This window comes from Scedosporium apiospermum (assembly GCF_000732125.1).
Source record: "Scedosporium apiospermum strain IHEM 14462 chromosome Unknown SEQ_SAPIO_0121, whole genome shotgun sequence".
Classification (NCBI taxonomy): domain Eukaryota; kingdom Fungi; phylum Ascomycota; class Sordariomycetes; order Microascales; family Microascaceae; genus Scedosporium; species Scedosporium apiospermum.
In genome coordinates this window covers 514,909-536,378 of record NW_015971822.1, presented here as the reverse complement: position 1 = coordinate 536,378, position 21,470 = coordinate 514,909, and the positions used below count along the sequence as shown (strand labels likewise).

The 21,470-nt window shown below is 53.1% G+C and overlaps 5 protein-coding genes across 5 annotated transcripts; 3 read left to right on the top strand and 2 right to left on the bottom strand.

Annotated features, from left to right (window-relative positions):
• Window positions 1-142: 142 nt before the first annotated feature.
• On the bottom strand, window positions 143-1,802 carry SAPIO_CDS8217 (2-methoxy-6-polyprenyl-1,4-benzoquinol methylase; the record flags this gene model as incomplete). The annotated part of the gene is made up of 3 exons (XM_016789901.1): window positions 143-806; window positions 983-1,095; window positions 1,638-1,802. 3 exons carry the CDS (start codon window positions 1,800-1,802, stop codon window positions 143-145), a joined length of 942 nt encoding a protein of 313 aa, XP_016640164.1.
• Window positions 1,803-2,552: 750 nt separating this feature from the next.
• On the top strand, window positions 2,553-3,990 carry SAPIO_CDS8216 (2-oxoisovalerate dehydrogenase subunit alpha, mitochondrial; the record flags this gene model as incomplete). Its single annotated transcript, XM_016789900.1, has 2 exons — window positions 2,553-3,149; window positions 3,217-3,990. 2 exons carry the CDS (start codon window positions 2,553-2,555, stop codon window positions 3,988-3,990), a joined length of 1,371 nt encoding a protein of 456 aa, XP_016640163.1.
• Window positions 3,991-6,140: 2,150 nt separating this feature from the next.
• SAPIO_CDS8215 (Ubiquitin-protein ligase) lies at window positions 6,141-12,098 on the top strand (the record flags this gene model as incomplete). The annotated part of the gene is made up of 5 exons (XM_016789899.1): window positions 6,141-6,499; window positions 6,580-6,680; window positions 6,785-11,620; window positions 11,684-11,833; window positions 11,902-12,098. The coding sequence occupies 5 exons, from the start codon at window positions 6,141-6,143 to the stop codon at window positions 12,096-12,098; spliced, it is 5,643 nt and encodes a 1,880-aa protein (XP_016640162.1).
• Window positions 12,099-12,946: 848 nt separating this feature from the next.
• On the bottom strand, window positions 12,947-13,927 carry SAPIO_CDS8214 (NADH-ubiquinone oxidoreductase 30.4 kDa subunit, mitochondrial; the record flags this gene model as incomplete). The annotated part of the gene is made up of 2 exons (XM_016789898.1): window positions 12,947-13,455; window positions 13,558-13,927. The coding sequence occupies 2 exons, from the start codon at window positions 13,925-13,927 to the stop codon at window positions 12,947-12,949; spliced, it is 879 nt and encodes a 292-aa protein (XP_016640161.1).
• A 539-nt stretch (window positions 13,928-14,466) lies between these two features.
• Window positions 14,467-20,872, top strand: SAPIO_CDS8213 (uncharacterized protein; the record flags this gene model as incomplete). Its single annotated transcript, XM_016789897.1, has 5 exons — window positions 14,467-14,510; window positions 14,639-14,705; window positions 14,794-14,906; window positions 14,981-17,067; window positions 18,234-20,872. 5 exons carry the CDS (start codon window positions 14,467-14,469, stop codon window positions 20,870-20,872), a joined length of 4,950 nt encoding a protein of 1,649 aa, XP_016640160.1.
• Between the last annotated feature and the right edge of the window lie 598 nt (window positions 20,873-21,470).

Genomic DNA, 21,470 nt, shown 5'->3' with positions numbered 1-21,470 from the left:
GCGACCATCTAATTCTACTAATGTACATTGCCCGACCTGGGCTTCAACCCAATACCGCCCATGCCCGTAAACTAGATGCATGGAAGAAGCAAAGACCTGGAAGATCAGCCGTCTCAAAGGCCTCCTCTCCACAATTCTATAATTACACGACAGGCTTGATACCCTTGTGAATGGCGGCAATGCCATTCGTCAAGTTCTCATAGCCGTCACCCGAAACAGCAAAGCCCGCATCGACAATCATATCACGGAATTCCTCCTGCTTAGGGAACCGCTCAATGCTCTCAACGAGGTACTGGTAGCTATCCCTATCGCCAGCAACGACTTGGCCGATCAAAGGAATAGCGCTAAACGACCAGCGCTTGTACAGGGCATCAAGGATAGGGTTGCCCTGCACGGCGCTAAACTCAAGACAAGCGAAGACACCGCCGGGGCGGAGAACGCGGTGCGCCTCCCTCAACGCGGCAGGGATATCCGTAAAGTTACGAATACCAAAGGCGACGGTGTACAGATCGACCGAGTTATCCGGGATGGAAGCGGGCAGCTGGGTAGCGTCGGCGACGAGGAAGGAGAGTGCGGCCTGGTGGGAGATGGGGAGGGATTCGGAGCGGGAGCGGCCAACGGCCAGCATGGAGGGGTTGATGTCGGAGATGGTCAGGTGTACGGAGGGGTGGTTGTGGATGTCGATGGCGTGGCGGAGGAGGCGGAAGGCTATGTCGCCTGTGCCGCCGGCGATGTCGAGGAGGCGGAGGTCGGAGGAGGGTGTTGTTGGCACGAGGCCTGCGGAGAGGCCGGAGACGAATTGGTCTCTTTTGAGGGGGGAGCAAGTTTACATGGTGAGCACAATTGCACAGTAGTTTCAATTTCTTTGGGGGGCCATGAATTGTTTGCGGTTTCTTGACTATCACGGAGCGGAAAAAAAGAGAAGAGGAATGGGGGTTGTGAGAGAGAGTGAGAGAGAGATTAAGAAGAAGGGAAGACATACTTCCACACCCTATGCCAGCCGAAAGACATGAGATCGTTCATCTTGTCATACGACTCAGCGACACTGGAGAATACGCCCGCCACGCGCTTCGTCTTTTCTTCCTCCGTGACGGTCTGAAATCCGAAATGTGTCGTTCGTGAGGAGCCGTCGCTTGTTTGCGATGTCGAGGTGTCGAGGAGGCATGTGGATCGTGAGAAGGAACGGAATTGAATCGATTGTCGGGAAAGAGGTGATACTACACGCCTTGCGGCGCGTAGACACGGCCGTGACGCCATTGTAAAACTGAAAAGGAAAACGAATTGGGGGGGTTGAGCTGGAACCTATCCCAAGCGTCAGCAGGAGATTTTAGAAATCGCCAAATCGGAAAGTTTGAAGCTTGAGGTTCGAAATGGGATGATTGCATGGGGCTTTTCCGGAAGGTCGCAGTGTGGCTGAAAATGGGGCCCGCCACACAATGTGGCTTGGGTTTTCCCTGCAGGCACCCGCCCAAACCGCGAGCCTGGAACCGAGTGCCAAGCGCGGGGCACAGCTTGAGGATCGATCTCGACTTACCGCATGACTAGCTTGAGCTCACGAACGCAATTCTTCTTTAAGACACCGATCCCGACCGATGTCTGGCAGGCGCTAGGTGGGCAGGAGGAGGACGCTGGATGACTCCAATCTCTATATCCTCATTGTGCTGTTCGAGCTCTCGCTCTTGCTGGCGGCTGAGGACGGCGACGATGAAGTTCATCAGGCTCTTGCGGCTCAACCACGTTACGATTAGGATCAAGATGAAAATGACACAGAATGTCAATGCGATTCCGTCTCCTGGATCCATTGTTGCGTATTCCGTAGGGAGCAGTTGTTTGGTTTGTCGTTTTTCTATGATGCGAGTCGGAAACGTTTGCTTTGGGAGTCGCTGGACTGAAGGAGATGTTTAGAGAGTTTGGATATGTTTACGTTTTTATTCTACTGAGGATTTATGTTTGAAATTTGTAGGGATCAATGATCCTTCGTTCATGATGCTCTCTGCGTTCTGAAGCTTTGAGATTATCTTTGAGATCATCGTGAGTCTGCAACTCCTCGTTGAGTGTGCTTCTCCAGCACTCCTCTTGGGGGGGTTGGTGGGGTGTTCCTGAGTGAATCCAGGGGTACCAATTTGGTGTGCCCACCAAACAAGGGACTGGCACAAAACTCTCCAGCCAAAAAAACAACAAAGAACCTTATCAGAGCCATTGAAGGTGCCAATTCTGGAATTCCCCAGGAACCGTGGGTCCGGGGACAGACTCGTTTTCTGTCGGGTTTTTGCTGGGGAAGCCGGCATTTCATAGTCTCGGCCTCAGCTTTCGGCGTCGGCTTGCTGGGGTATTCGCTTTGCGTCGGCTCTTATGACGTCGTCCAGGATATCCGCGCCAGCCCGCCTAAGAAGAACAAGACCATGAATTCTTCGGAAGAGGACTTCTCCTCAATGTTTATTTTTTCTAGTTTGAGCAGTGAAATTCCAATTATTGCCCTTCCATTTCATTCAATTGCTGTTCCTGGGGAAATTTCCATCATCCTCACCGGTAGAATATAAGAGCCATCAAACATGTCTTCAGCACGGCTTCTACGAGGGCGAGCGATTGCCCGTCTTGCGAGACCCCTCGCTCGGCCTTCGCAACCCTCCTCGGTCCTCCTCATCCAGCGCGCCGCCGCCAGCAACCTCTCTCAGCGCCCAGATTCAGAATACGTCTCCTTCCCGGGAGCCGTCAAGAGTGCGTTCACAACAACGCTCAACTTTGACAAGCCGTCGGATCACGCCGCGATACCCACCTATCGCGTCGTGGACCAGCATGGCGCCGTCGTCGACACTTCCTTCAAGCCGGACCTGTCGACGGAGGAGGTGATAAAAGTTTACGAGGATATGCTGTTCATTTCGCTTATGGACTTGGTCATGTTCGATGCGCAGCGCCAGGGTCGTGTCAGCTTTTATATGGTGTCTGCTGGTGAGGAGGCTGTTTGCGTCGGATCGGCGTCGGCGTTGACTATGGAGGATGTGATATACTGCCAGTACCGCGAGCAGGGCGTGTTTAAGCACCGGGGTTTCACAGCTACCGACTTCATGTCTCAATTGTTTGCCAACAAGAATGATAATGGACGAGGACGGAACATGCCGGTTCACTATGGAAGCAAGGAACTGAATATTGTAAGTTTCCAAACTGTACACCTTGCCTCTATTGCGCTGCCACCAAAGCTCTAACACCATAATCTAGCATACTATCTCCTCTCCATTGGCAACACAGCTACCCCAAGCATCGGGTGCTGCGTACGCCCTGAAGATTCAGAGGCAAAATGATCCCACGATACCTCCTCGTGTCGTGGCGGTCTACTTCGGAGAGGGCGCGGCAAGTGAGGGTGACTTCCACGCTGCCTTGAACATGGCGGCTACCAGGTCTTGCCCCGTAGTCTTCATTTGCAGGAACAACGGCTATGCTATTTCTACGCCCACTCTAGAGCAATACCGTGGTGATGGTATTGCGAGCCGAGGTATCGGATACGGAATCGAGACCATCCGAGTCGACGGAAACGACATCTGGGCGGTCAGGGAGGCAACGAAGCGGGCACGTGAACTCGCTCTGGAAGACGGCGGAAAGCCCGTACTTATCGAAGCCTTGACATACCGTGTGAGCCACCACAGTACCTCCGACGACTCCTTCGCCTACAGGGCGAGGGTGGAAGTTGAGGATTGGAAGCGAAGGGACAACCCCATCATCCGGCTACGAAAGTGGATGGAGGCGCAGGGTATCTGGAGCGAGGAGAAGGAGAAGGAGGCGAGGGAGAGGCTGAGGAGGGAGGTGTTGCACGCTTTCAAGGAGGCTGAGCGCGAGAAGAAGCCTCCTGTGAGGACCATGTTTGAGGATGTCTACGAGGAGCTGACTCCGGACTTGAAGAGGCAGATGGCGGAGTTGAAGTCCATTTTGGAGAGATACCCTGACGAGTACGATGTGAACGAATTCGAGGGCGGAAAGAAGTCTTTGGACAGCTGAAACTATTTTACACCGGGGAATGGCGTAATACGTACTGATTATTGAATCAATATAGAAAGTTCACCATGCTCGTTGAATTGTTGAAGTTAGATTCATGACAAGCACCTAGTCTTTTTAAAGTTGAGGAGGAAAGGAGCATTTCCTAGCACTGATCTTGGGACTTGCAGTTGAGTACCAGATCAGTGGAAGTAACGAAGTATCTTTTCTCAACTGGATTCTTCCCCAAAGCCAAATGGAAGGAAACAGACATCAAAAGATCAATTGATGCATAAAGTAAAAATAGGGTTGTGTCCGTTTTAGCGGGGTAGCAGTATGATAGTACTCATAATTGTACCGTTCGCTTTATGACGGAATAACTTTTGGCGCTGAAGTTATCAAATGGCACTAAGTCTTGGCATTTGGAATCGTCATCAGAGCGTGCCTTCCCCAGAGCCAATAAACGGTGCATTACGAAGTAATTGGTGGAGCATACTCGAAGCGATTGCAGACAGCGAAACACGTCCTTGCGCCACCGTATAACACTTGGTCTGAAGTGTCTCGCCCATTACGGTGACCGATGACTCCGTGGTCCTTGACTCCTTAATAGTCCTTATTAATAGATTCGGCGGGTAGCAGACTTCACTGCAGTCGCCCTGAGTAAGACCGGGCACTGTTTTAGCACCTAACGACAACAGTCGTCACAATTGCAAAGTACCTTTGACCACCGCCTCAGGCTCTCAGCTCAGTCATTCATCAAACTTGCCCTCTGAAGGCTGAACTTGATCTCGTGCACCATCCCGTAACAACCCCCAACTTGCGATGAGCTTCAATAGACGCCGGTACACATCGACGAATTTGAACCGCCGAGCTGTCGATATAGTCCTCCCTTTCCTCTCCACAATATAGAAGCGGGGCTTTCGAGAGCGACACTGAGCATCCCGTTCCGATCACCTGTTAAGTTAACCGTTAAAGCGACCTGCTTCTTCCCCCCGAAGAGCAGCCCGATCTCCAGTCCGATCTCCCCCCGAATAGCGCAACTCATCCAACCCGCCGGACGTATCTGTATACCCTACGATTAATTTACGGCGATACCGATAACAAGCCCTCTCCCAACTCCTCCGGGGCCACGGCCTGTCTGCCTCATGGCGTAATCCATGGCAGAACGAACCTCGGTCGTTGTCGATAGCGATCCACGTCCTTCCGGTCGACACTCCTCACGTTCCCATCATCAACCATCCATACTTAACCAGACGTCTCCACGGCCGGCCTCTTCATCTCACATCCAAGGAGATAGCGGCGCCGCTCCAAGCGTGACGGGAGGCCTATCTGATTCTCGACAAAGGTATCGATCCTTTCCATCCTCGCTTGATTTTCCTGCGTAGTCTTGCCCCAGACCGTCGTAATCTCGTCTTTACCCCCCTCCACGATTCCCCGAGGCTCTAGTCCGTTGCCACCTGCCGCGTTCCCTTGGAAAACCCACATGCACATAGAAGAAGGTATTGGTGTTCGGTAGAGCATCGGGCCTCACTTATCCCGGAGCCTAGTACGTCTAGTACAAGCCCAGCCGGGTTGCAAATACCTGTGCCTGTACCTGTGCGGTAATTCGTGCATTTGGCGAGGCTTTGCTCCTGCCTCTTTTTTTAATATATCCACGTCTGCACCTTCCACCTCGTTCATCTTCCCTCGGTCTCCCCAGACTTGGTCTTTCTTTCCTTCGTCCTGACAAATTTTCCCTAATTCCACTTCGAAGAAAGAAGAATCGTCTTTTGCCAAGTGGAGCAAGAATCGGACCCGTCCAGGCACACCACCTAATCTTGGGCTCTCTCGACTTTTCTGGGCCCCTCCCAACTTCCCAACTGCCAACACCTCTATCCTCGCCTTCTACCTCTTCTCTCCTCCGCTGCTCCCAAGGCAAATTTTCTTTCTACTTCCTTTCCCCTACGGCCTCTCTACCTCTGGGCGACTTGATTCAGATTCTGACATCAATCCCACCTGGTCATTATCTGGATGCAAACAAAGCCGCCCAGGTGCTTCCTGGGAATTCCTTCCTCTCCCGAACTACCATCATCGCCTCAGCTCTAGAGTTGTCTTCGTTCCTCATCCCCCAAGGCTGATGTTTCAGCTCATGACACGAAGCTCTAGCCATTTTCCAACCGCAGCGAGCTGACCTGATGTCACCTAGAATTACAAGATCGGCCGCTCGCCAAGCAGCAAACCGAGCGGCTGCCCAGTCGTCAGCCTTGGGCCCCACCTCCGTCCCTTCTGAACCCCCGGCTGCACCTTTCAGCGCCACTGGTATAGCTCCTAACGGCCAACCCGCCGCCGCAACAAGCACCAGAAAGCGAAAGCTGCCTACAAGTCGGGACCAGAGTCCTTTGTCTGGTGGGAATCAGCAGACATCTCCCACTCGTCGGTCGAAGCGGCAGAAGGGCTTGGATCCAACCCAGCCTCCTACAAACCCCCCGGCGCCGTCCTCATCTCGACCACAAACGAGAAGGGGCAAAGCCGCTTCCAACATGTCAGCTCAAGAGTAAGTTCTTCTTTAGGTCCATCCATGAAGGTAGCCTCTGTGCCAGTTCTCACTGACCACTTCACTTCCTCTCTCTCCAGCGATTCCTCGGCTCCTTTTAGCACAGCTAGATCGGCTACTCCGTCAGCGTCGTCCAGCAGGAAGTCGAGCCGAAGCAAGAAGCCCACTAGCTCTACTCCAGGTATGTGCTTTCTACCGGGCCTTAGTATGGTGCCTCGTCGTCCATGCAATGTTCTTGTGGCATAAACGCACTACGTGTGCTCTTGGTGCTAACTCTCATTTTAGATACGGGTTCCAATCGTCGGTCAAAGAGGAACGCAAACAACTCCAGCGATGCAGCAGACCAAGACACCGCCATGACAGGTGCGGATGACGAGCCCCAAGACGCTCCAGACCCTTCGACATCTGTACCCGTTGACGAGAATCGCTCTGCCGATGACGATAGCGACGAGATGGACGAGGATGATCCACAACGGTACGATGAGGAAGAAGAAGATGACGGCCCTTTCGGTGCTTTTGGCGGACGACATGGCTCAGGATTTTCGAACACCCTTCGGGCTCTCACCGGCATGATGTCTGGTGTGTCCTCGCGGTTGCGAGACATCTTGAACAGTCTACGCCAACCAGATGAGTTCATTCAGCAAGCCGCCCTCCAGGAGCTCTCCGAAATCCTCCTTGTTTCTAATGAGGATAACCTGTCCGGTCACTTTTCCCCAGATTCCTTCGTCAAGGAGCTTGTTACATTGATGCAGCCACCGAACAGCCCAGAGGTTATGCTCCTCGCCTGCCGTTGCTTAGCGAATCTTATGGAGGCTCTCCCGGCTAGCGTGGCTAACGTTGTCTACGGCGGTGCTGTTCCCGTGCTTTGCAGCAAGCTACTTGAGATCTCTTTTATCGATGTGGCTGAGCAATCTTTGAGCACTTTGGAGAAGATTTCGACCGAGTACCCTACGGCCATCGTACGAGAGGGAGGTTTAACCGCCTGTCTCTCCTATCTCGACTTCTTCGCCACCAGCACGCAGCGGACTGCCGTCACGACTGCTGCCAACTGCTGCCGCAACATTCCTGAGGACTCATTCCCCGTCGTCCGAGACGTTATGCCCAAACTCCTTGATGTTCTCGGTAGTAGCGATCAACGGGTGGTTGAGCAAGCGTCCCTGTGCGTCTCGGGAATTGTGGAGAGCTTCAAGTATCACCCATCCAAGCTCGAGCAGCTGGTTGACGTCGACCTTCTGCGAGCCGTTCTTCGCCTGCTTGTCCCAGGCACTACTAACCTGATTGGACCTAACATTCATACCCAATTCCTTCGTGTACTGGCCTTCACCGCTAAAGCTAGCCCGCGGCTCTCCGCCGAGCTGTTCAAGCTTAATGTCGTCGAGACTCTCTATCAGATCCTCACGGGCGTCTCGCCACCAAGTGGCACAGAGGATGTTGCGTCCAAGCTGGATAGCGTTGTCATTATGCAAGCATTGATCCATCGTCCACGGGAGCAGATTATCGAGACTTTGAACGTTATTTGCGAACTACTCCCCGGTCTCCCGCGTAGTATCGAGTCCTCTCTGCTCCTCGAGTCGCACATCTTCCCAGAACCCATCTCCCTCCGCTCGTCCATCGGATCTGGAAGAAACCAGGATGAATCCAATGACAAGAGACTTGAGATGTTGGAAGAGTGCAAGGATGAAGTTAGAAGATTCGCTTTGATCCTTTTCCCAACTCTTACCGATGCCTTCTCCAGCACGGTCAACTTAACCGTGAGACAAAAGGTCCTCACCGCACAGTTGAAGATGCTCTCTAACCTCGATGTGAGCATCTTGACCGAGGCCCTTAGGTCGGTCCCATATGCCTCATTCCTGGCCTCCATCTTATCTCAGAAGGATCATCCTTCCCTCGTGATGCTTGCACTCCAGGCTACTGAACTCTTGGTGAGCCGGCTGGATAAAATTTATCGATACCAGCTCTATCGCGAAGGTGTTATGGCCGAGATCACGCGACTTGCCACCGAGGAGGATGCTCAAGTTTCGTCGCCCGCGTCAGCAAAAGAAGAGGAGAGTCAGAATCGTGAGTCCCGCACCTCGGCGGAATCAGCTGAGCGATCCTCGGACCATGAGGCATCTGAAAACGAGGACGACGAGGAACAGGCATCCTCAGACGAGGAGAATGAGGAAGAGGAGGGAAACTACCCACGGGGTGACGAGGCTTCTGGGTCTCCGGTCAGTTCTCGGGGATCTACTATGTCCATCGACGACGGGCCGCGTCATATTATTTCAGAGGAGGAAAACGCACGCAACACGATTCGGAATGTTGCGAAGAAGTTCCTCGAGACCCACGAGACTGAGAACCAGAGTAGGGTGATGAAGGAGAAAGCCGCCAAGATTCTTGACAGCTTATCTATTCTTGCAAAGGACCTCGGTAAGCTGTACCTGGAGCCAGCTTCAGGAGCTCACTCTACCGAAGCGGGAATTGCATTGTTCTCGAGACTCGCTGCGTACTTTGACACAGACCTGCTGGAGAGTGTCACCAGTGCCGAGCTTTTAGCCTCGGGCCTTGTGCGTGTTCTTCTGGACGTGTTTAGCAACCCGGATGAGGACCTCGCCCGTGCAGCTCAATCCGCCTTCCTCCAGGTTTTCATGGGTGGCATTAGCAGCCTCAACTCTAAACTCCGCCGCGGCGGCGATTCTTCAGCCACTCCATTCAGCATCATGATCCACAAGCTGCAAGATTTGCTCAGTAGGTCCGAGCATTTCGAAGTCATCACCGTCCATAACAACTCGGGTGATGGTAACCGCAGTAGTGCTGTGTCTATGCTTGGCAAGCAAATCCGCCTCCGACTTATCGCAGAGGACGATTCAGATATCCCCCGTCCGTACCGGAACATCGTCGTATCTATTCAAGCGATAGCTACTTTCCAGTCCCTGGACGACTATCTGCGCCCTCGCATCTCTATTACGGAAAGAGCACGAAGCGCTCGTCGAGATGGGCTCACCAAGGCTTTGGCTGCGATGGCTGGAGCTCGAGGACTTCCTCCCTTCGCTGGCTCATCGTCTTCTGGTAGGCTCGCCGACCGATCCGCACCTGGCTCGGTGGCTACTCCACCTCCACCCGCATCCAATACGACTTCCTCGGGCACGAGAGCTTCTCGGAAATCTAAGTCGCGGCCTACCGCCGAAGCCGATGAAGCACAGGCGTCCACGCCTTCGGGCCCGTCGCGTGAGAAGCGAGCTTTGCGGCGATCATCTTGCCGTCAAGGTGCGTCTACGGAGACGCCACCTCCACCTTTGCCGCCCCCAGAGGAAGATGACGATCTACAGGACGCCCTTGAGTGCGCCGATGAGAAGCATCTGACTGATGAGGAGGAGGATGATGATGAGGATGAGCCGAGCGAGAACCGTACTCTCGCGGATCTGGCGGGTGATTTGGATGAGGAAATGGACGACGAGCCTACCCCTGACCCGTCCGCTGTCAATTTGGAAGTTGCTGGTGACAAGGTCACCGCCAGAAATGAGGACGGAACAAGGGTTCATACTCCCAGCAACGCCAATGGCCGCCACCCTCCCCCCAACCCTGCTACTCAGGCGACTCCTACCCCATCCGCTTCCCGCCCCATGACCTATGCGGCCGCTATCCAGTCCACTCCCCAGGATTGGCACGTTGAGTTTAGCTTGGACGGAAAACCTGTTGGAAACGACACTACTATTTATAGGGCCGTTCATCACCTAACAGCTTCTTCCGAGGAGCATGTTGGCCGAAGCATTTGGTCCCAGGTTCACTCCGTCAAGTTCAAGCGAGTCCCCGGACCTGTACCTCAGGAGTCGTCATCTTCATTCACAGTGCAGTCGGATGGCGAGCCTGCTATTGATGGGATCCCGGCGTCTCTTGCTAAGCATCCCACTACAGCCTCTATTCTTCGCCTCCTGCGAATCTTGCATGACCTCAATGCAAACCTCGAAGACGTGCTTGTGGAGAACCAAGAGAATATCCATATTTCTGCGGAGCCCCTCTCCCAGTTTGTGAACACGAAGTTGACGGCGAAGCTGAACCGTCAACTTGAGGAGCCTTTGATTGTGGCGAGCAACTGCCTTCCAAGCTGGTCCGAGGACCTAGCTAGGCTTTATCCATTCTTGTTCCCATTCGAGACGCGTCATCTGTTCCTCCAGTCGACCTCGTTCGGCTATGCCCGCTCTATGACACGCTGGCAGAATGCACAGTCTGCGGAAGACTCTCGTCGTGATAGGAGAGACGATCGACCTTTCCTGGGCCGGCTTCAACGACAGAAGGTGAGAATAGGGCGCGCCAAAATCTTGGAGTCGGCTCTCAAGGTCATGGAACTTTATGGCGCAAGCCAGAGCGTTCTCGAAGTTGAATACTTTGAGGAAGTTGGTACCGGCCTCGGCCCCACCCTCGAGTTCTACTCGACTATTAGCAAGGAATTCTCCAAGAAGAAGCTCAAGCTCTGGCGCGAGGTTGACTCGAACGAATCTGATGAGTTCGTCAACGGCCTTACGGGCCTGTTCCCGCGCCCGATGAGTGATGAGGAGGCGTCGTCGCCTAACGGAGAACGAGTGCTCCACCTGTTTACGTCCCTCGGCAAGTTCGTTGCCCGTTCCATGCTGGACTCTCGCATCATCGATATCAACTTCAACCCCATCTTCTTCCGAATAGGCGACGAGTCGTCTCCCGTCGGTATTCGACCATCCCTTGGCGCAGTCAAGGTTGTTGATCCCGGCCTAGGCCGCTCGCTGAAGGCAATCAAACGGTTCTCCATCGCGAAGAAGGAGATTGACGAAGACCCCAGCCGAACGCCTACGCAAAAGGTCATGCACACGGAGGATATTGTCATTGACGGTTCCAAGATTGATGACCTTTGCCTCGATTTCACACTGCCAGGTTTCCCTGATATCGAGTTGGTTCCTAATGGGTCTCAGATGCGCGTAACTATCTCGAACGTGGACGAATACCTCGACCGTGTTATTGACATGACCCTTGGTTCTGGTGTTCGTCGGCAGATTGATGCCTTCCGAGCCGGTTTCAGTCATGTGTTCCCCTACTCGGCACTGAGTGCTTTCACACCCGATGAGCTCGTGTCTCTCTTTGGCAAGGTTGAGGAGGATTGGTCTCTTGAGAGTAGGTGGTCACTATAACACAGCCCCCACCCTGTAACTTAACACTAACATACCTGTTTTGCAGCACTTATGGATTCTCTCAAGGCAGACCATGGCTACAACATGGATAGCAGATCAGTGAAGAACCTGCTCCAAACAATGAGTGAGCTTACTCTCAGCCAGCGACGAGAGTTCCTCCAGTTCACGACTGGTAGTCCTAAGCTACCAATTGGAGGTATGTTACTGATGATCATAGATGACTTATTTACTTATATAGTTACTAACATATTGATTTGCTTCTAGGATTCAAATCTCTAACGCCCATGTTCACTGTTGTTTGCAAGCCCAGCGAGCATCCCTACACGTCTGATGACTATCTGCCAAGTGTCATGACCTGTGTGAACTACCTCAAGCTGCCTGACTACACGACCATTGATGTCATGAAAAAGCAGCTGTTCACAGCCATGAAGGAGGGTCAGGGTGCATTCCATCTCTCTTAGGCCACCATCTCTCATTCTTTGTCTGAGGGCCAGTCAACCTGTCCTCGGATGCAAAGTTCTTTTACTGCCTCTTTGATCAATGCGGTTTTCATAAGAGTGTACCCATTGTGGCCTCTATAATAAGACCATTTCTTGTCCTCTTATTTTTCTCTTCTTTTGCTGTTTCACACACTTCCCAAAACACCCCCAAAACTTATGAATCTCGATATCTGCACAGCTTACGACTCATGCTGTGGACAATGGATGACAACTGGAATTGCAGGAGGGTTAGGTGGCCAATACAGTACATGCATGCATCATGAAAACAGGATGGGTATGGCGTAGGAGAAGGTGTTTCGTCCTGCCGTCTCTTGATTTCGAATTCCTTTTAGCTTCTCAATGTACAGCCACGAGGATTGTACGTAGCGCGTTTCTAACGGCTCCAAAGAAAAAAGAAAAAAAAGAACAGAAAAAAAAAGTGGCGGAAGCCTCCCTTGATGGGGTTCGGCCCCTTTTGAGGTGGAAGGCTTCGGATGGTCGGTTTGATATTCAAAATTGCAGCTTTTATTAGATTGGTCCCTAAAACACTTGATTTTACTCTGCGGATAACTTGATTACCGGTAGACGATGTCCCATTCCTATTAATGGGTTGTGAAGTAGGTTGCCGGTGTACGTTGGCGCAACAATGACAGGACGGTTGCTAGATCCCGTGCGTTGCTAACCACGGCTCGGTTCGTTCCAAGATTGTACGAGAGCCGCATATATGTAGTAGACAATGAAAGTAGAAGACCGACAATTGATAATTCTAACACGAGTATTTTATATACATAGGTTTCTTTTAGAGGATACTACCCGCAATTTTCAATGCTCTATTTCTTCGGCTCCTCCGTCTTCTCCTCAGGCTTCGGCGTGGGTAGCTTGAAAGAGTCAGGTTTGAGATCAACACCGGGGCCGATCTGCTCCCAAGCACTAGATCCGCCCTCGAAGTTGCGGAAAGCCTGGGTAAGCTCGAGGGGCTCGGTGACGATGCGCTTCTTCTCCTCATCGTACCTGATCTCGGTGTAACCGGTAAGAGGGAAATCCTTCCTCAAGGGGTGGCCCTCGAAGCCGTAGTCGGTCATGATGCGGCGGAGATCGGGGTGGCCGACGAAGAAGACGCCGAAGAGGTCGTAGACCTCGCGCTCGTACCAGTTGGCGCCGTCGTAGAGCGGGGTGATGCTGGGGACGGGGGTGACCTCGTCGGCGTAGGTCTTGACGCGGATGCGGGAGTTGTGGCGGACGCTGAGGAGGTGGTAGACGATCTCGAAGCGTTGGTCGCGGGTGGGATAGTCGGCGGCCGTGACCGTGCTGCATTGGGTGAACTCGGCAGCGGTGTTATCTAGGTAGAATTTGGGTTAGTTTTCTTGTGAAGGGAGAAGAGAAAAGAACAGGTAGAGAGGAGAGGAAGAGATAGCGGATAAAACGGAGACAGCCTGCATACACTTGAGGAAGGAAAAGACGGGAATAACACCGGACGGAGGGATGTAGATGGTGAGCTCATCCTTCCAGACCGAGAACTGCTGGACGTATTTGGGAAGGCAGCCCATGACCCAGGTTCCGTATCGGTGGAGGGCATCAGCCTTGGAAGCGTACTGATCGGCAGGGTTGACAACAGGAGCCTTGAGAGTGCCAATTGGGTTCCTGGGCGCGTGCCTCATGTTGGGGGAGTCCTTGCCGACGGTGACATGTTGCGCAGTGGCCGCCGTCGCGGACAGGCAGCGGAGTGCCTGGGCATTGGTGGCTTGGATGGAGGGCTTCGCAGGCTGGAGAGCCGAAGCCAGAGCTCTGCTTCGACAGACCCGGCTGGCCATTGTGTGTATCCAGATGCCTGATGTTGGCCAATGGACTGAGGGATTGGGTGGATGTCGAGTGAAATCTTGCGGGATTGAGGAATTGATGATGTCTCTGGGAAAGGCGGCATTAACAATTTCCGCAGTGGTATTGGCTAGCCTCCCGAACTGTTAACAGGATACTAACGGTGCTCTATCAAAACCGTACGGAATTAGAGTATCTCGCTAAGAATTATCATCATGAGCTTGCCGGGTATAAAGTCACGCTTTCATCCACGTGACATTTAGGCAAGCCGGTACCTAGTACATTCGTTTCCATGCTAGCGTGTTGTCCGGTTCTTTCCTTCCATCTTGCACTGTGATTGCAGGCGGAAAAGGCTCTGTCTGGTTCTTTCCCTTTCAAAACCTTATTGATCTATCCATCTCTCTTCTCTCTGCCCGATCTCGATCCACGACATAAAACCTTCTTCCAACATCCTGAAAACTATCTCCGCATTCCTTACTCTCTTCCTCCCTACGTCTTTACATAGTCGTCCGATAATTAATCTACTACCCTCACAATGTCGCCGCAAGATACCTTCATCGATGATGAGGATGATTCCTGGTAAGTCTTCCCAGCCGACGCTGCAGGTTTTGAGCCTGATCTATGGATCTTGATTTTCGCGTCACATCTCAGAGCCGCATCGCCGACGACAGTCCATGATATCTAACTTTTTTTTTCTCGTGCCACAGCCCTCTCTGCATCGAAGAGTTCGATCTCTCGGACCGTAATTTCAGACCATGCCCCTGCGGTTACCAAGTATGTGATCAAATTTCTATCCCAGGAGCCGATCGAAACACACACACCGATCCAGCTGGTTCTAACGTTTCACACCCACCACTTCTAGGTATGCCAGTTCTGTTTCAACAATATCAAGACGAATATGAACGGACTGTGCCCGGCATGTCGACGACCTTACGACGAGAAAACGATACAATGGAAGGTTGTGACGCCCGAAGAGTATGTGTCAACATCCATTCCGATCCCCTTCATCGCTGCCCCCGACCGGCTTTATTTGCTAACTCATTGTCCAGAGAGGCGGAATTTCGAGCGAACATTACGAAAAATCAAAAGAAGCGAGCTCAAGAGCAACGACAGAAGGAAGCTCAGAAACGAGAGGCCGAGAAAGAAAACCGAAAAAACCTCGTCGGCGTACGCGTTGTTCAGAAGAACTTGGTCTACGTAACGGGCTTGACCCCGACCGTTCGTGAGGACGAACTCACCAAGACGTTACGGAAGCCCGAGTTTTTCGGACAGTACGGTAACATCCAGAAAATTTCCATTTCGAATCGAAAGGGTGGCGAAGGACAGAATCCTTCGCTCGGCATCTATGTCACTTTCGAGAAGCCTGAAGAGGCTGACCGCTGCATCCGGGCTGTCAATGGATCACAAAACGGAGACCGTATTCTACGAGCTCAGCTCGGTACAACCAAGTATTGCTCTGCTTGGTTGAAGCATGAGCAGTGTACTAACCGTGGATGCATGTTCCTGCACGAGCGTGGTGATGAAGAGGACAGTTACACTAGACAGGATCTCTCGTCCATGAATAGCATTCACACCCAACGACCCATCTCGTCCGCCAGCTCTTCGCGCGCCGCCCCTCGTCCCCAACCCGCACCGCCGCAGTACCAGGCACCTCAACTTCCTCCACCCCCAACCGCCCAGGCTGCTGGCCGACCGATGAGCAAGGATGGCTCCGAAGAGAACGGAACCGACGGGTCCGCCCTACCCTCTTCCGCGAACTGGGCGCGAAACCCACAGCGCAGCCGACGAGGTAGTCATGCTACCAGCGGAGCTGCGCCTAGTCCCGCCATTTCTGCTTCCTTGCCCGCTACGACCGAGGAAGCCGTCAGCGATTCTCCTGCGCCAGAACCGGCAAAACTTGCCACTACTCAACAACAAAAGGACCGCAAGGCTTCGAAGTCGCCTGAGGCGGTTGCCGGACCCTCCCAACCACCGGCAAGGGCCGGTGGTATCCCCGAAGATGTCCTTAAGAGCATCGTCAAGAAGCTCTACTCGTGGAAACTCCCCGAGATTACTCCCGAAATCAGCCAGTCTGTCGAGCTCTATCCCCCCTTGTTCGACATCCGTGGTGGTGAAAAGAGGAGGGCTATGCGCGAGGAGGAGGCCCGTCTTGGTGGAGAGCAGGAGGAAGCCGTTGAAACACAGGAGCCATCAGAGGAGGGTGAACCCGAGACGGGCGGTAGTCTCGCTCTCGGCGGCGAGCCTGAGGAGAGGGAATCGACTCGGGACGGACAAGGATTTGACCCTCGACGTGGTGGAATTCAGCCACCTATCCAGCGATCCAGTGCCGATGGTATCTTCGGTCCTGCCCTCGCTCAGAACGCCAACCTGGGATCTATTGGAAGCCGCACTATGACTCCCCAGCAGCAGGCTTACATGCGACCCCAAAGCGCATTTGCCGATCACCTACCCCCTGGTATCTCGGCCACCCAATCCCTCACTTCTCTGATGCAGCAACAGGGCCATAGCCGCCAGTCATCGAGGTTCAGTTTCGCCAACGAAAACGCCGGTGGCTCTGCCTCTATCCAGCTCGCTGCCAACCCTAGGATCATGGCGCAGCAGAAGGCTATGATGCCCACCTCCTATCCCTCCCAGCCGGGTAGCCAGTACTATACCACCTCGGTTCCTGGCCCTCCCCCGGGCTTGAAGTCCACGGGAACTCCCCCAAGCATGTTTGGCCAGGGACCGACCTTTGGCGGGTCGCCTTTCGGTGCAGCACCGAAAGACACGAACAGCGATCTGTTGCAAAGCATCATTCGCGGAAGAGCTGCTGGGAATGCCCAGGCTCATGATGCAGCAAAGCGTGAGTACATTAATTCTCCTTTTTCCAACCAGTACCCATCTTCCACCTCCTCTACCCCAGCTCCTGCTTCGGGCCTCCTGGCGTCGCTCTACGGTAACCAGCCTGGAGCATTCCAAGACTTTGGTTCAAAGCAGAAGAAGAAGGGGAAGAAGCACAGACATGCTAACACTTCCTCCTCTGGGGGGAGTGGCTTAGTAGATCTTGCGGACCCGAGTATCCTGCAGGCGCGAATGCAACACCAGGCTCAGAGCAACGCCGGGGTCGGACAGGGATTGTTTGGTGGTCAGAGTCAAGGTGGGTACAATCCCAACATGATGTATAATTCAGCCTATGCCCGGTGGTAAAGAGGTCAACCTTCTTTTTTTTTTTTTTTTTCCCACTTTCCCCATGTTTTTTGAAGGGTTTCACAGTCCTTCTCAACCGAATACCAGCGGGACAGCGATGGTGGAGGGAGTGTATAGGATACCAGCCTCAGCTTCGTTTCCCCATACTTTTTTTCCCTTTTTCCCTCACTCTCTCGTACTTTTGTTTCTTCTTTTTATCATGTATTATGAAGGGCGTCTTTTGGGAGGAGTTTTTATCCAGCCATGAGCAGGCAGGTCAGGGTCGGCGGAAAGGCATTTTTCTCTCAAAGTCTTGTTTTCCTCACACTTCTTGTGGTCTGGAAAACAAGCATGCATGAATCGCATTTTGTTCTTGAGCCATTAAGCATTACAAGGACCTGGGCTCTCTATACCCCCCCCTGGAGGGTTTGCATTTGGGCGTCGTCACTATTCTTACTCTTCGATTCTCGTTCTCCTTCCATCAACTCTATTCTCTTTTTAATTTTTTTTCAGAAGGAAGACAGCGGCTTGATATGGTGGTCAGTCCTCGGAGGAAAAACACAACATACTCAACACCCTCTCTCTACGGCTTTCACGGATATCTGCATTTCAAGAGGTTTCATGGATCATATCTCGTCAGGCAAGCCATCATCGTCTTCCTCAAGCCTCCATGTATGTTAACTTGGCAGATGGAATACTTCTTTACCCTCTTGCCTAGATTGGAAGCAAAATTCTAAAGGGTCAAATAGATGAGATGACCCGCTCTGTTTCATCACATTGTTGTTCACTCGATGAACAATTTCATCATCTTCTTCTTTCTCCATCATATCTTCTAGCCTCTGCACTAAGACGATGATGGAGGATGCTGTGACTGAGAAAAATCCAAATCATGTATCTCGTATACATTAAGCGAGCATGAGACAAATGTCCTCGCCTGACTGCCTGCCTGTGGGAAATGAAGCTGCGGCTGCAATCTTGTACCTATCTCTGTTGTTGTTGTTCTTGTTTGGTCGGAGGTTGTTGGTTTCTATCTTTGACCTGCTCTTGTTTCGCTGCCCTTCCGCCTGTTTGGTTCCAGCTGCCGAAAAGGATGTTACTCTTTGGGGATAGCGTTGTGCTAACTCTTCGTGTTTATAGATGATGAGTTGCCTTCGCTTGACGAAGCATCCAGCTCAGTGGATGCCCTGGTGGCAGATGACGATGATATGAGCCTCCCAACTAACCAGCAGACACTATGCTCACTTGAGTCGTTCATCCTGCCTTTGCCGACTCAGTCTGGACACCAGAGTATTGGTCTTGGAGGATTTCCCATCCCATCTATTTCAGCTCCTCCAGGGTTGGCGTTTGGACCCGGTAACATTTACGGGACTGGCCAAATCATCCCTATGCAGCCCATCCTCCCAGCTACCCCAACAATGTCAGTAGCTACTCCTCCTGGGCTTCGAAGTGCTACTGGCAGCCCGGCGCCACGTAGTGCCCCTGCAGGACCAAAACAAGAAGCCTCCAAGAAAGCATTGAACAAGGCCGAAGCTAAGAGCAAAGTCAGAGCGTTGGCAATAGACAGCGGCCTATCGAGAGATATTGCGTCGCAGTCGAGTGCCTCCAAAGGCAAAGCCATTCTGCAGGAAGAAGACTTCCCCACTCTAGACTCGCTCAAGTCCGGTGCTCAGCAGGCTACGTCCCAATCCTCCGCGAAGGCTCATCAGGTTCCGACACCCAAGCCCGTTTTCGCGACTCCTAAGAAGTCGCAACAGGAACCAGTAGTAGCCTCGCCTGCCAAGCCCGAGAAAACTAGGCGCGCCGCAGAGAAGCGACCACCCAAGAATACCTTGAATATTGCTGCGGCAACAACTGCAAAGATGGCGCAGTCCAAGCCTGTCGAGACGGTCACGCCCATCGAGAAGCCCATGGTTGATACCTCCGAGTCTTCCCCCGCTACTGGTACTGGTACACCCTCATCCACTATCCCAACGTCCGATATTCGACCCGGCACCCCAGCTTCCGGGGCTGGGCCTTCGACTGCCTCGAGCCTCTCGCGGGCGGGACCGAAGACCCTGAGGCTTGTGTCGACACCTGGCATCGCTTCGGCGGGCAGTGCAATTCCTGGCCTACTCTCCATGGCTGGACGAGTCGTCCGTCCCGGTACTCCAACCAGCGAAATGTTTAGTGACAGTGCGTCTCTCGTCTCGCCTTCTATCCCGCCGTCGCGCGTCGGTTCCCCTCCGCCCGTTCCCGCATCGAAGATTGTCGGGTCTGCTGCCGTCCGAACTACCACGAAGAGCCAACAGCGCAAGCAACGCAAGGAGGCTCACAAGGGTATGACGGAGGCTATCGTTGAGGCCGCAAAGTCCGAAGTCGAGGTACACGCGCCTGTGGTGGGCCGTAAGAAGAAGCAGAAGAAGGAGAAGCCCGCCAAGGCGGCTGCAAAGGTGCCTGCGAAGGTCACCAAGGTGGACGGGGGCGAATCGAGCAGCGGCGTCGCAGAGGAACGGGATAGCAAACCCGCCACAACCGCAAAGGATGTGAACAGCGCTAAGGAAGAGGAGAAGCCATCCACCACTCCCCCTGTAGCCGCTACCATGTCACCGGTCAAGAAAGGAAAGGAGAACAAAAAGGCCAAGGGTAAATCAAAGGAAGCGGTTGCTCCAGTCCCGGAACCGGCTCCCCCTCAGCCAGAGCCTACCCTTCCCGAGCCCGAGAGACCCTTTGACAAGCTACAGCCGACGCCCGACTCAGTTTTTCGTCGCCTTGTTCGGGATGGCTTGAATCCTCACAAAATCAGCATGCTCCGCCCCTTCAACAGTCATGCCATTCGTCTCGAGGCTAGCGCGATGGCCAGTAAGACTGGCGGTAACATCGGAAGCCCCCACGACCCGAAGCAATTCTGCAAGGACTTCGTCTCGAACCACGAGGAGATTGTTCTCCGAGCCGGAAAGCCAATCCGTCGTATGGAGAATGGCCAGCGCGTTCTCATTACTCCCCACGGCGACGTGGTCCGCGGCTTGACCGAGGAAGAGGAAGATCACTACTTGATACTCCAGAACCGAGTCGCCAAGCACGCCAACGACCCCGTCGCCTACAAGAACGACCAACACAGAGTGCCTTCCGGCGATTTCTCCATCATCCAGGGACGCATGGTTGCCAACGGCCCTCCCAGCTTCTTCCCGCAGGGTGAGGACGACATCCCCAAGTCGTACAATTCCAAGATTCGCCGTGAGGAGGCTATCTCCTTCGCCAACCAGTTTGCCATGCCCAGCATGCGACTCGGCAACCGTACGTTCGTGGGCGAAAAGTGGCGCGACCAGCTCGAGGACGATAACACGGCCGAGGTTATGTACCGTCTCAAGGCAATGTTTTACGACCAGAAGCCGAGCGATTCTCAGAAGCAGCCGCGTGTTGGCGCTCTATTCCAACCCATTTTTGACGGAAGCAAACAGGATGAAGCCGCTGCTAGAGAGAAGGAAGAGGCCAAGCCCCCAGTCAAGACTACCGACAAGACAGTCCCGACTCAGGCCCGTGGTAGCCCTAGCCCTTCCATGTCCAGGAAGAATCTCTTCGCCGACGAGGTAGACGAGAACCCCATCAACGACGAGCACCTCCCGCGCTATGGTCTAGAAGGCCGCGACACATCCACCCCCAGACCCGCACCACCCCTCACCTTCGAAGAACTTGAAAAGGCGTTCTTCTCCTCGAAGAAGGAGGTCGAGAAGTACGAGAAGATGCTCAACACTGTGATTAGAAAGAATAGGCGGATCCTTCTCGGGCAAAATCATTGACTCCTAGTAGGGTTCTGGGGGTTTGCGAGCTGCATTGACGTGTTGGGGGGCTTGATCGTGGTGGTGCTCGGGGTAGGCCTGAGCGTTGCGCTTGAGGTGTTGAGGATGTGTGTTTGTACGTGCACTTGGTTGATAAGTGGGATGGCGGCGTTGGCCGTGATACGTATTTGATGCCATGAATGGTGTTTGTTTTGTTGGTTTTCTGGTTTTGAGCATCAGAGTATGTATACCAGCGGACATCATGGTGGATGAGTTTGAGTATTCAGATGTATTTCTGGCCTAGACTTGCATGTTTCTTCGTCAAGACTTTCTGCCCTCCTTTGAGAGGTCAAGTGCTCGGCATCTTGCATTCATCATACCCCATGCAGCGGTTTCTCTTTCTCCTTTTCTTCTTCTGATTGTCTGTTTTGTTGTCAAACACACCACACTCCTCAGGATCAGCAACTCTTCCTACTCAGACATGCATCCCCTTTCTTGATTAGCTCTCTCCTTACATTACCCCTAGCGCTCTTGGAGGGATCGGTTTTCTCTGCCTGTGCATACATGTACACGGATCATGGTTTGGACGGCGTTTGTTTGGGCAATACCCGCTTCTTGT